This window comes from Petromyzon marinus, chromosome 32, assembly GCF_048934315.1.
Source record: "Petromyzon marinus isolate PM22_M1 ecotype Great Lakes invasive population chromosome 32, UKy_Petmar_22M1.pri1.0, whole genome shotgun sequence".
Lineage (NCBI taxonomy): Eukaryota > Metazoa > Chordata > Hyperoartia > Petromyzontiformes > Petromyzontidae > Petromyzon > Petromyzon marinus.
In genome coordinates, this window is record NC_133698.1 from 9,721,431 (window position 1) to 9,736,383 (window position 14,953).

General features: G+C 47.5%; 1 protein-coding gene across 2 annotated transcripts in view; it reads right to left on the minus strand.

Annotated features, from left to right (window-relative positions):
* LOC116948149 (serine/threonine-protein kinase SIK2-like) overlaps nt 1-1,018 on the minus strand; it is an 83,413-nt gene extending 82,395 nt beyond the window's left edge. Inside the window, exon 1 of one of the 2 annotated variants that reach the window (XM_032964559.2) lies at nt 167-1,018. In XM_032964559.2, the coding sequence (XP_032820450.2) occupies nt 167-430 (264 nt within the window). In that variant the 5' untranslated portion in view covers nt 431-1,018. The remainder of the gene's footprint in view (nt 1-166) is intronic. The other variant, XM_032964558.2, reaches the window with a different exon arrangement.
* Nucleotides 1,019-14,953: the final 13,935 nt, after the last annotated feature.

Below are 14,953 nucleotides of genomic sequence, written 5' to 3' on the forward strand. Positions count from 1 at the left end.
CAACGATGGACACAACACAACACACATAAACACAACACCACCATGGCCTGTGCATACTGTTGTGACTAAGTGCTGTTGGCGAGGACCCCACAACACAAGTACACAACAACAACCACAACAACAACCACGAAGTAACGCGAAGCCGCCCGCTCGCAACGCAACGCACCTCGGTGTTGGTGATGCGGTGCCTCGCCAACTTCACGACCGCGAAATTCCCTTTGCCCAGCGTGCCCTCGATGTCGTAGAAGCCAACCTTGACGGGCGTCCGGAGCTGGGCATTGTGCACGCACCCGGCCATGGCCACTGAACACCGTGGGACCACCACCGCCGCTGCCGCTGCTACTGCTGCTCTGCTACTGCTGCTGCTACTGCTGCAGGATGAGAGGAGGAGGCCGCTTCGCTGCCTGTAGTGACGAGCGCACGGTGGCATGCCAAGAGCCCAAGACCCACACGATCGTTTCTCTCCCCTCCTCTCCTCCTGCTGCTGCTGCTCCTCTCTCAGTGATGCTGCTGCTGCGTCTGCCTCCTCTCGTGGCCCGCAGGCATTGGATGAGTGGTGGTGGAAGGGGGTGGGTGGTGTTTGGTGGTGTTTGGTGGTGGTGGTGTGTGGTGGTGGTGTTGTTGGTGGTGGTGTTGTCGAGGCGCGCGTGTGTAGCGGCGATAAAGCGACTCAACTATCACGCGCGCTCGCTCGCTCGCTCTCTTACTCGCTCGCCCTCCCTCGCCACCACCACCACCACGCCTGACACACAAGACAAAGGTCCCCCGTGTAGCCTGCCACAGACTGTTTGGAGGTGGGGAGGGGCAAGTGCCTACGAAGGCCGGCGCGGACACGTGCGCGGGAAGGTTGGGGGGTTGTCAGCACCACGCCCGGACGCCTTTGTCTCCCCAGCGGCGACGCTTTAACAACAACAACCGCAGCGGGGACTCATTTGAGGCTGAGTCGAGAAGCCTGATGCACGCGCACACACACGCACACACACACACATGCACACACACGCACATACACACACATGCACACATGCACACACACATGCACACACACACATGCACACACACACATGCACACACATGCACGCACATGCACGCACACACATGCACGCACACACACATGCACGCACACACACGCACACACATACACACACATGCACACACACACACATGCGCGCACACACATACACACACATGCACGCACACACGCACACACACATACACACACACATACACACATACGCACACACACACGCGCACATGCAAATTCACTGGCAGCGATGACGTAGCGCGCTCTACCCCCCCCATCACCCACCCCTACCTACGTCAATGCAATTTTAGGCGGAGCGAACAGAAGGCGATGGCTTTGAAGTGACTCCCCGGGCTTTCAGTGGCCCAACAACCACCAACCACCCCCACCCACCCACCCACCACCAACCCAACACAACCCCCACCCCTCCCATGTTGCGTGTGTTTGTCTCTCTGTGTGTCTCTCTCTCTCTCTGTGTGTGTCTCGCTCTGTGTCTCTGTGTGTGTGTCTCTGTGTGTGTGTCTCTGTGTGAGTGTCTCTGTGTGTCTCTCTCTGTGTGTCTCTGTGTGTGTGTGTCTCTGTGTGTGTCTCTCTGTGTGTGTCTCTCTCTCTGTCTGTGTGTGTGTCTCTCTCTGTGTCTCTGTGTGTGTGTCTCTGTGTCTCTCTCTGTGTGTGTCTCTCTCTGTGTCTCTGTGTGTGTGTCTCTGTGTGTGTCTCTCTGTGTGTGTCTATCTCTCTCTGTGTGTGTCTGTCTCTGTGTGTGTCTCTCTGTGTGTCTCTCTCTGTGTCTCTGTCTCTTTGTGTGTCTCTCTCTGTGTGTCTGTGTGTGTGTCTCTCTCTCTCTCTGTGTCTGTCTCTGTGTGTCTGTGTGTGTCTCTGTATGTGTCTGTGTGTGTGTGTCTCTCTCTGTGTGTCTCTCTCTCTCTGTGTGTCTCTGTGTGTGTGTCTCTGTGTATGTGTCTGTGTGTGTGTCTCTGTGTGTGTGTGTCTCTGTGTGTGTCTCTCTCTGTGTGTGTCTCTGTGTGTGTGTCTCTGTGTGTGTGTGTCTCTGTGTGTGTCTTTCTGTGTGTGTCTCTCTGTGTGTCTCTCTCTGTGAATCTCTCTCTGTGTCTCTCTCTGTGTGTCTCTGTGTGTGTGTCTCTGTGTGTGTGTGTCTCTCTGTGTGTGTCTATCTCTCTCTGTGTCTCTCTGTGTGTGTGTCTCTGTGTGTGTGTCTCTCGACTCAGCCTCAAATGAGTACTTGGTGTGATGTGTAAACATCGCCGCTAGGGAGACAAAGGCGGCCGGGCGTGGTGTTGGCCACCCACCCCCTCGTGTGCCGTGTCGGCCTTTATAGGTGCTCGCTAACAGCACTTGCCCCTACAGTCTGTTAAGGCTATACGGGGGATCTTTGTGTCTCTCTCGCTGTGTGTCTCTCTCTGTGTGTGTCTCTCTGTGTGTGTGTCTCTCTGTGTGTGTGTCTCTCTCTGTGTGTGTCTCTGTGTGTGTGTCTCTCTCTGTGTGTGTCTCTGTGTGTGTGTGTGTGTCCTTGCGCGTGGTGCTGGCCAACACACCCCCTCCTCGTGTGCCCTACCCGGCCTTCATAGGTGCTGCTGCTCGCTAACAGCACTTGCCCCAACAGTCTGTCACAGGCTATAAGGGGGATCTTTGTCCTTGTGTGTGTGTGGGGGGGGGAAGCGGTGGTGTAGCGGGTAGCACGCTGCGCTACGAACCCGGGGACCCGAGTTTGATTTCCCGCTCAGCCTCAAATGAGTACCCGGTGTGATGTGTAAACACCGCCTCTGGGGAGATAAAGGCGGCCGGGCGTGGTACTGGCCACCCACCCACCGAACACCTTCATAGGTGCTCGCTAACAGCACTTGCCCCAACCGTATGTGAAGGCTACGCGGGGGATCTTTGTTTGACCCACCGATTTGACCTCCCCTCCACCACTTGCGTTTCTCAAAACTCACTTCACTGTTGTTTGTGTCCACGAACCAGCACCTCCTAACCCCGTTGCCGTGACATCGGTTCAACACCCAAGCCCCCAACCACACTATCACAATCACCACTACCACCACTCAACAACCCGCATCGTCCCCCCACCCCAACACACACACTCACTCACCATGCCACCCCGCCTTACCGCAAAACCCCCCTTTCTCCTCCCTTACGTGCGTCATACAAGTTCTTAAAGGCATGCCGCTTCCAGCTCGCTTGTTTACGCACTCGCAAAATCACGTGCCATGTGCCCCGTGCACCCTTTGATGTATTCCAGCTAATGCGTAACAACAACGGCAGCTTCGGCGTGCTGTGCATCGCATGATGACATCGCCACTCTCAATGCACGGCTAAAAATCCAGCGCTTTGGAGACATGGGTTGGTGGATGACACGCCACACGCAGTAGTGAGATTCCCAAACTCCGCTAGGCGACGAGGTGGGCCGGGAGATGATGACAACACAGCAAGTGGAGTTGAACCCATCTTTGCGGAGACGTTGAGTGTCATCCCATCGTATGCGCCAAACGCTGGTAAATGGAATTGGCCAAATATCCCAATGCGGGACCATCCTAAAAATAATAAGTCTCAAGACCCAGCTGAGGCTTTTCTTGGGTAAAGTAAAAGGCATCATTATTACTGTTGAATCGCCACATCTGCTCAAAAAGGAAGTTCTTGCATTTGGTATTCCAGGTCGTTTTGTGGAACGCCTGGCAAACTTTCAACACTGAAGATGTGCCGATTCTACACTTTCCTAGCATGTTCTGACTTTAGTTTTGTTTATTTGACATGTGCGATGCTCCTCACAAATGGAATGACACTACCTCTAAATCACATTTAGGAAGTGATGTGATAATGCCAGTAAACCCTCCCCGAGTCTGAGAATATCTTTGTCAGGATTCAACATAATTTGGAGATGCTGATGCATTGTCAGTGGTGTACAAGCACAAATAGAAACATTATAGCACATTAAATCGTTAATATAGCTGTGGCCTTAAAAGGTGAAAAAAATAAGTGACGTTTTGGGTAATGGGCCTTAATTCATTTGGGCCTTCTTCATAGCACTTTTATTGCAAGCGGGTCCTAACATTGAGATGTTTGGCCAATCCCATCGGTGGCTTGTTTGGCACTTGTTAGGAAACCCGTATGCTTGGAGATAATTCACGCCAACAAAGGGTGAATGCAAAAAGCTCCGCACGGATTCAACAATGAGTTCCTATATCGCCATCTCCTGGCCACAAACTCCGCGCAAACTCCTTAGCCTCAATTTTGGACAATGTGAATGCAGGCGTTACGGTTGTGGAATGTTTACACTTGAGGATGCATTTTTTTAACTCACTAATGTATAATTCTTCGCATGCACGCGGTTGTTGTACGTTTAAATTGCACGAATTGTTTAAAAAAAACGTTCATCAGCTTACAATCAGAAGCTTGCAAGTTCAAGTCGATTCAGCACTTCATCCCACCAGGCTGACTAAAACCAGTCCTATATTGTCAGTGAAGTAATCAGTGGTTGCCTTATGCAGAGACTCACAGCCCGCTATGAGAACGTGGCATTTCCACCGCTGGCTTGTTCGTCTCAACCTCCAGCGATAAATAATTCCAGTGATGCGTCTTCACAGACAACGTGATGATTCCAACGTATTCTCTGGTCCATGTATTTTTTTTCTGTCTCCTAGTCGAATTCCAAGCATGCATCTCTCCAAGCTTCATTGTGCACTTATCAGCTCTCGTTCCATTTTCTTTGTATGTGTCGATACGAATAGCGGGTAACACATACAGATAAAACATGTCTGTCTGTCTTTCGGCACATGGGTATATCGCTTTTCATCATTGAGTTAAGTTTTCCGAACGCACTCCAAACCTGCCTCTTTACAAATAAAATAAAAGTGACTGTGTTGATGTGCAATGCGTAGGGCTTAATTTCTCGCTCAATATTTTCCGAAATGCCGCATGGCTGGCTTGGAGCAACGGATTATACGTAAGGCCCTACCAACCCCTAATACACTTCCACCCTTGGTAAACCTCTAGAGCTATGCGCGCACGAATCTTGCACACCCACCAACCACCACAGTCTCACGAGGTGAAAATAAGGCAGCGCGAGATGGATGTGGCATGCCAAAATAATTCCCGGAACAGCGTTCCGGACTGTTCCGACTGAAACTAAGCACACGGGCAACGTGCTACAGTGTGTGGCAAGAACGGGTGGGCTTGAATGAAGTCAGTGTTGAGTCGTCTCCCCCTCCCCTCCCTCTTTGAATGCTCTTGAAATGCAACGGCCCGCGCATGATGTAGCAGTGTCTGTGCTCATGTTACGCACTCTTATGTAAAATCGACGTTGCCTTCCACGTCGCGTTCAATTCCCCGCCCGCTCGCCGCTGTTCAATTTCAATTGATGCTCGCCACAATACTTGGAAGTGAGCGAAACACACGTGCTTCGAGTTATGAGACCATTGCGACACATCCTGCAATATATACAGTGGGCGTGTTGACATCGTCCACATGTTATACGGCATGAGCCGGCAATACCCTAGACATTCTCATTTCCTTTTCTCGTGATGGCCAATTCTTGGAGGTAAAAACATTTAAATCGGTTTTCATTTTGTTTTGCTTTTGCCGAAGTAATGAAATGCAGACTTTTTAAAATTATTCTTATTTGGTTACATTGTAAAACTGTGGTTCAACTTGGGGTTTTATTTTATGTACCGTCATCAGTGGCTAAGGTCTATTCACTGCTGAATGAAGGCCTCATCATGCAATTACCACCTCTCCCTAACGGTCTTGTGACGCCGCAATTCATCTAATTCCTGCACGCCAGCTGACCTCATCGCTCAATGCAAGTGGCGGTTGTCCTATCGGTTGTTCCTGACTTTGGCTGCTATTCCATCACCAGTCTCTTCCATTGGTTATCACCATCATCGTCATCCCTTCTCACGATGCGTCCTGCCCAAGTCCACTTATTTTTAGTCACCACACAATATGATGTCCTTCGTGTCCTTTTGTTCTTTGTTTCCAAGTGTTCCTCCTTCTGCCTCTCAGTGTAATGTACAGCATGCATCTCTGCATGATGTACATGAGATGTTAACTACCTCGCCTGGTATGCAGGAGCTCGTGGGTTCGATCCCGACCCTGGCGCCTGCTGTATATTTGGAGTTTGCATATTCTCCCCGTGATCGCGTGGAGTTTTTTCCGGGTCCTCCGGTTTTTCCCTCCACATTAAGAATCAACATGCGTTTAGAGAGTATTTAGCTGATAAACATTTACACGTGATAAGCCACTTCGTTAAGCTATCATTTGTGATAGCCAGTTCGCTTCTGAAAATTAGCTATATAGCTCAGAGAGCCTTACGTGGTAAAACACCTGATGATGATTGCTTATGTTGCAGTCGAAACGTCGTGAGAATTTTATTGTTCTATATTTTTATTATTTTATTGTTTCCCTTCTATGTGACTTTACCGAAAGAACCAAGAATATAAAACAAAAATAGTTGAATAGATTATTTCCACACTTTTCAGCGTATCCTTCATTTTATTTATAATTGTTCATACGTCTTAGAATGTATGGTTATATTTAACCATACAGTATCCTCCAACAACTGTGGGTCAATGTATTTCGACATGTACACATTGTATGGGATGCAGCAGTGGTGCAAATCCACTCGAAACCCAGTGACCCGAGATGTATCGGTCACAACTAACACAAGTGACAAGCGGTATCTGGACCGGTCCGAGGTGCGACCCATCACCAAAACCTGTACTCGCCAGCACGCTTAAAGCACGGTCCATAGCCAATGCGGCTTGGGGAGACATTAATTCAGCAGTGGTTCGATAAAGGAGGGAAATGATCATTGTTCGTAAATGTAAGATCCACTGTTTGAAACGTAACATAACATTTATATTAAATAAATTGTAAAAGTTACATTAAATAATGTCAGTTCTAGATTTGAAGCTTTCGTGACTGCAAGGATCCATACTCTTTGGTTCTATTCGGTAAAGTCACGTAAAAGTATATTTTTATATTTCAAAAATGTCCTTTATCCAAACAAAGCCACACTGAGATATAGGGTCCTGCATCGAGATGTTTGGCCAATTACATTCATGAGCGTATCACTTTGTGGGAGGAAACCAAAATTGCCGGAGAAAACCGAAGAATTCACCGCACCGAGGTCAACACAACCAAACGCGTTCCATAAACGAGGAGGAAACTCGTCGAAGAACACGAAACACGTGCGTAAGGACGGCGACGCTTTTTAAGCGCTTTTGAGTTGGTGGTCTAGACAAGGCTGAGAGCATTTGTGCATGCAATGTTAGATGCACACAAGGCATGGTGGGAGTTGTGCCTTCCTGCTGTTTGTTAGCAGCACAGGTCTAGTTGTTTCTGCACCCAAATTATAAATGCCTTTTTTTAGTAACCATTTGCAGGCCTTTCGCACTTTCTATCAGCTTTAATATCACGCTCCATGGAGGACGAAACAATAGGTTGACTGATAATGGAGATCATATACTGTATTGTGCTTATCACAAGACTTAAAGCTTTCGTGACTGCAGGGATTCATATTCTTGGTTCTTTCGGTGAAGTCACTTAGAAGGGAAATAATAAAATAATACAAATATAAAACAATAACATTCTCACGACGTTTCGACTGCAACACAAGCAATCATCATCAGGTGTGAAAACCACAATAAGAACATTTTCTTTTATTGTTTTATATTTTTATTATTTTATTGTTTCCCTTCTACGTGACTTTACCGAAAGAAACAAGAATATGTTAAAAACATGTTTACTTCTTATTTTTCTAGTCATAATCAACGACTCGAATGTACTATATTTGTTACCAGATTAAATCTTTCTAGCCATTCTAGAACATCATCAGAATGTACCTTCGTCATCTCGGCAGTCATCTTCGCCTATATGCATGAGATAATAATCCGGTCTAAATGTGAACTGCCCAACAAGTGGACTACTAAATGTACGATCGCGACTTACACGTGTTGTGTGAGGACACCGATTATCAACATGGTCGTGCACATCAGCTGACTGCAAGCTACATTTGACCAGGGCTGTGGTGCAAGGCCACGTGAAGCATTTTGACGCAAAATGTTGGAAGCGTCCAAAGGTGCTCATGATGTTTCCCTGTCCTCTATCTGAATGAGACCGGAATCAGAATCTTCATTTAAACTTGGAGAAATCCGATGAGCTATGAAGCTCTTTTTTCACAGGTGTCCGGTCGGGGTAGGTCAGAAACCAGGTCACCCCATCTCTCAATTCCCTCTTTCTCCAATTATCCGGTTCCTCCACCGTCCCCAAATCCAGTCGTCAATCAATTTCCAGATGGCAAACGCACTCTCGTTAATCTCCATCCATGAACTCGCCCCTTCTGCCTGCCTCTCCCCCCTCTCATCTCTCTCTCTCTCTACTCCCCTCGGCGCGCTCTCCTATCTCTCCGCGTCTCATCTCTCCCCTTATTCACCTCCGCTCCAGCCAATCAAAGCATTCTATCAAAGCATCCAGTCAACGTACACTCAGTGGGAAGCATCTCATTCTCCGCTGCTGCCACCCCAATCTGGAATGCCTTACCCCAGTCGTCCGTGCGCTGGATTCCCCGCCCCTGCTAACGTCCAGCCATTCAAGGGCTACTTTCTTTTCCATCCGTCGGCCTGTGACTACAAATGCAGCGACTGTTAAGGGAACGGTGGTCTTGAGTCGTGGTCGCATTCACACACCGTGAAAACCCACGAGGTTTTATGTGTGCTCAACCACGCCGTCTCCTCGTCTATGTTCTCCTCTTGGTTAACGACGTTCAGAGACAACCAAAGGAACACGGGGATAATTGAATGACGTTATTCAAACTCAGAAAAAATAAGTCACCCATTTTACGTCTCTTTACATTTTAAGGGCACTGTGTTATTGACTAATGTGTTAATTTTTGTATTTAAAATCTTAGGACATTAGCTGTATCGGAATGTTGATATGTGTATAAAACAGCATGGATGCTGCTGACAGTTGTGATTCATGTTGCCCAGATGACAGATGCCAGTGATGTGAACATTCACTCCATCGGTTTTCCATATTAGAGGTTTTTTGGGGGGTTAAATCGCGTAAATGTGTCGCTAAACCCGCCACCACCCGACATAGCCAATCAGTAAGGTTTGTCACAGAATCGAAACATGCCAATTAGTTACTAGTCCAGCACACCGGTGTGTTGGAGAGTAAACCCACAACATTTGCCATTCAAGTACGACGTTTCGCTGGTGATTACAACAACCAGCTTCATCAGGCGATAGCGAGAATTGTGGAGCATCCCTCGTGTTTGGGTCTTAAATAGAGGAGCTAAAGGTGATGTCATCACTGGGTGCCTATCATGTGCGAAGACCAGAGGGGGGGTTAATACTGGTAGGAACGAAGTTGTAAACTGAGTGTACCAGCCTGCAATAGATTAATGTGTCCGTCCGTCCCTCCCCTTTCAATACTTTAACGAAGTGAAATCTCGTGCTGTTGGGTGTAAAATCAGCAATAGACAGCGCAGAGACTTGATATGTCTTATTGCACCCAACATTTGGAAGTCACATTATCTCATTTGCGAACTTCGCTTTTGGGGATGTGGAAAATTCACACACAGCCCACAGCCGAATACCATTTGCGAAGCGAAGTTCGAAGGCACCGTGACGTTACTTTGCCAATGTTCCTACCAGCCCACCCTGCAGGGACCTGTTATAGTCCAAAAAAATGCCAATTAATGTCAATTATTAGTTGAGTTATTCAGAGTTAATTACAGCAATGGGTAAATTACAAGGGATACCTACCTCATAATAGGTAACCCCCCTGTGATCATCGCCTGATAACGCTGGTTGTGATTACCAGCGAAACGTCGTACTCGAATTGTAAATGTTGTGGGGTTACTCTCCAGCACACGCCGTGTGCTGAACTCGTAACTATTTTCTGCTCACCCCGAGCTCCCATTACTCTGATCGTGCATTGTCTTTGTGCTGTGTACGCCTTTTGGCGTCCTCTGGTCTAACACCGTGTGAGACGAGGCTCTAAGGAAAGCTGTCTCTGGTGTGGACCAATTAGTTTCAAAGACAATGCATATATTTATCAGAGTATGTTTTGTTTTGCATTCTAACCACAAGTATTGCGGTTAATGCAGACGTAAAAATATTTCAGTTTGGTGTTTAAACATCTTAACACAGCTGTTTTGTTGCCAGAAAAAAGGGGAAAACCTATTCTCATCGTAACGAATTGGCACGTTCTGTTGACGTGACAGACCTTACTAATTTGCTGCGTCGGGTGGTGGCGGGTTTAACGACACAGTCATACTCTTTGGTTCTATTCGGTAAAGTCAGGTGACTTTACCGAATAGAACCAAAGAGTATGGATCCTTGCAGTCACGAAAGCTTCAAATCTAGACACAGTCATATTTACACGATCTAACCCCCCCACCCCAAACAACCTCTGTTGTGGATGACATTGGTCGCGAAAGCCTCCTACTACCACCACTGCGTTTTTATATTTTACTCCGCCGGTTTGTTTGTGATTCCTTGCACCCATACGTGAGAGCGTGTCCGGTCCGTCATAGCAAATACAACAACAACAACAACGACAACAATAACAACGACAACAACTTAAACAACAACGAAGACAACAACAACAACAAGTCCTGCATGTAGCCGCTATAGATCGTGATGGAGATTTACAACAGAAACTGAACCGGTAGGGATTCTTTTATTTTTTAAAATCGTAAACTTGTCAACCATAGCTTAGGGCGCCACCTGCCGTACACAACGATTATAAGGTGCGCGAACACGTCCTGAACATTACCCCCCATCCCCACCCAGGAAATTAGCCTGGGTGGGCAGGGATGTTGTCAGTGCCGGATTAAGCTAGTGCGGGACCTGTTAGCATTTGTTATAAAGGGGCCCTAAACTAAAAAAAATAAACATAAATATTAAAACACGCATTTTTTACTTGCATAGTAAAGTCATTGTATGTTTTCATTTGCTATACGGCAAAGATAATACGACAAATCGCTAACCTTAAAGACCCAGTCGTTCAGTAAAGTTGAAGGCGGTATAGTACTATTGTAATAGAACAAGTGCAGAATCACTGAACCGGAATTGATAGCGTGAAAGCATTTAGCGCGGGGCCCTTGAAAGTGCGGGGCCCGTAGCATGTGTAGCTACTTTTGCTACGAGGATAATCTGTCACTGGCTGTTGTGCGATTCCAACCGTGACATATAAGTTTATAGGTCAGCCGGCGCCCTTTCTCAAAACCCACCTGCCATCAGCACCCTTTGTCTTAAACCACAAGCAGTCGACTGTGTGTGAACAGCTTGGGGGTGGTGTAAAGATTTGTGGCCGTTGCGATTCAATTAAAATATCAGTGGGGGATAGGGGGAGGTTTGGGGCCATTGTGGTGAATGTAGCGGAGTGGCGTGAGCCAATGATGACATTCAACGTGTGTGGATATTAAACGCAAACAAAAAAACGCTCAACGATTCCTGCCACGCACGATCCCATTCAAATGGCGTTTAGCCGTAGTTGCCTTAAGTTCAACAGCAGCTGTCCCGGGGCTGAGCTCCAGAAAATATTTCCCTGCCACCTCCTCGTCCTACCTCCCCCACACCCCCCCCCCCCCACACGCACTCGTGCTGTCCAGCCCTTTGTCAGTCAATTCACTGCTGGATGAGGGGGTGCCGCGGTGGTTATGTGACCATACTTCACCACGCTGGTTCACCCGGGTTGCTGAAGGCGGGCGAAGCGCAGACGTGGATTTTTACGCACTGCTATCCGCTGACAAACGTGTGGCGTCACGGTGGCTAGGAGATGTTAACTACCTCGCCTGGTATACAAGGAGGTCGTGGGTTCGATTCCGACTCTCACGCCTGCTGCTGTATATTTTGACTTTGCGCGTTTCTCTGTGTTTGTGCGAATTTTTCTCCGGTCCTCCGGTTTTCCCCTCCACATTCACATTATAATCAACAACATGCGGTTGTTATACATTTCCACGTGAAAATCCACTTCGCTCAGCTATACTTTGTGGTCAAGTCGTTTCTTTTTTGCGTAAGCTCCGCTTGGTGGTCACCGATGCAAGCAATATCCAGACGCGAAGTCTGCTTGGCTTTCGCGATCTGACGAACTTTGGCAATTGATGGTCATAACCATCTTGTTCTGACGAGTGGTGGCTGGTATAACGTTAGGGACGTATTGTATAGCACAAGCTGGTAAATCGATTACGGTGGATTATTTCGCTCACCATACATGGTACGAAAAAAAGTTTATTATTTTCAACTCGTTTTTGTTGTATATATGTTGAACTTTTTCGCACCGTACGTAGCCAACCGTGCCAATGGGTTCACGTGACCACTACTGCCACTAGACTCTAGAGGCCGCTACATTCATGACGAGGGGAAACATTTTATATAGTATGTTGATACACGGCATGGAACCATGAAAATGAATCGAATTGTAAAATTAAATAAATACATTGTTCTCTGGATTATAGGACGCGCTCCTTCCTGTCTCCCCCCCCCCCCCTGTATTTTCAAGCAAGAGTTTGGGGTGCGTCTTATAATTCAGTACAATATTTGCGCGTGTGTGTGAGGCCAAATTTGTAAACGCGAATTAACGCAAGACACAACATTGGGAGTGCGTCTTACTCTCTGGGGCGTCTTATAATCCGGCGAATAGGTGATTCGCACAGGCTCAGTATAAAGGAGTTGAGGGATCGGGTCACGTGAAAGTTTGGCAATCTCTTTTTGACAGCCAGATGTCAAAATGAACGTGTAATGTTTAAACCAGGAGTGGCCAGATCGCAACTCCCGGGCAGTTCTCGTGCAGTTTGATATATGCGCCATACGATGATTATATAATAGCTATATATTGTATATACTAGTAACGCAGCTCTTTCTTTTAAACACCAAAGAGAAATCTGCGAAAGCGGGAGCGGCGTAACCATAATAACACGCGGGAGGAAACCGGAGCACCTGGAGAAATACTCCATGCGTGCGAGGGAGAAACACGCGATTCCATACAGACGGAACAGGTAGAGAGGCCTTCCCGTTTGCTGTACTGCATTCTCACGGCGAGCCAGGATATGGGCACCTCCACGCACGCGGGAAGAGAGTTTCGCAACATTTGTGTGATTCGCCAACCCACGCTGCTGCCTGCACGGTGCTGGGTTACAGGCCACGTGCATAGCCACCACCACCACCGTCCGGCTGGCTTGGGCCACTGTCCCCTTAGCAGCGGGGCTCAGACTTGAGTCCTCCCGAGGGCGCTGCCGCAGATTTCTAGATTCAAACAGACCCCGCAACGAACCGGTCGCGTGATCGGTCCATTTGCGTCCTGGCTGATCTCGATCATATGGAGGTGTTGGTTATACTGGTAGGAACGAAGTTGTAAACTGAGTGTACCAGCCTGCAATAGATTAATGCGTCCGTCCGTCCCCTTTCAATACTTTAACGAAGTGAAATCTCGTGCTGTTGGGTGTAAAATCAGCAATAGACAGCGCAGAGACTTGATATGTCTTATTGCACCCAACATTTGGAAGTAACAATGTCATAAAATTGCGCAAAATTCCAATGTTCCTACCAGCCCACCCTGCAGGGACCTGTTTCTGCTCGTCGTAGGGTCAGGAAGTCTGACCATCGCTGGCATGACACAGTACTGCCAACATCCTCTTGTCCGATTTGATGATGTGGGGGACTGCCAGAGCGGGATCCCTTTTGTTCGTGTGTATCTCGCCAAAAAAGATGAATCCTGCTTTGACGCAGATAGAGCGAAAGTTAACACGGACATGATGATGGATTTTCTGTCGTGTTCGTAATTTGCACAAACATAAAACAAATCGCGTGGGTAAGGGGATTTCCGTGAACCAATTATCGGTGAGCCTGTCATACATAGTGCTTGGATGTTCGACGATCATGCATGCCATCATCTCACGTCTGTGTTTTCCCGTTCTTCATCAACCCGCACGAATTAGAGTGGTGAAGTATGGGCATTTAACCTCCCACGACGCGCATGTTGTGGAAGGGCCACATCAAGGGTGCGTCTCACGTGTAAAGGAAGGTGCAACTAAATCCAACAACGCGATCCATTCATCATCAGCCATGATCAATCCACTGCTGGATGAAGGCCACCGCAAGCCGCCGCCTCTCACGATTCCCGCGACGTAATGATCCAAATTCTGACTTCAAACTTTCGTGACTGCAGGAATTCATAATCTTTGGTTTTTATTTACTTTTAATATTCTTTTTTCTATCTACGTGACTTTACCAAAAGAACCACAGAATATGTAATGATCCAACCGACTGCACAGGAGCTGATTTCATCGCTCCGTCCCTTCTAGCCACGGACGCGTGCTGCCCGAGGCCCGCTTTACGTCTCTCGTCAACGCAAACGATGCCGTCAATCTGCGTGCGTACTCTCTCCAATACCAAGTGTTCATCTTCACGTCTACTCAATGCAATTCCTAAGCGGTGTTGTTTTTTTATTGACTCCACGCAAAATATTTCCGGTTGCGTTCGATTACACTGTGTAACGAAAACATATATTTTTGTTCCTGGGTAGTGTTATTTTCCAATTGCTTGTGCCTCAAAAGTACAGACAATGGCTATTATTCCCCACAAATTTTGCTTTTGTGACCGGGACAGTAATATTTTTTTAATTGACTTATTTTTAATGAGAAAACGTGGTGTGCATTTGTGTCATTCCTTCACATAAAGTGCTGGTCACAAAAGCAACAGTTTGTGGGGAATATTAGCCATTTTCCATACTTTTGAGGCATAAGCAATCAGAAAATAACACTTACTACCCAGGAACAACAATCGTGTTATCTTATCGCCTGAAGGCCACTTTTCTGAACCCTGTACGCCATAACGGACAGGCAGCGCCACACAGCGCACTCCAAACCCGTCAATGCCAATGAAATGAGACCAAAGGACAGGGCGGCGGATG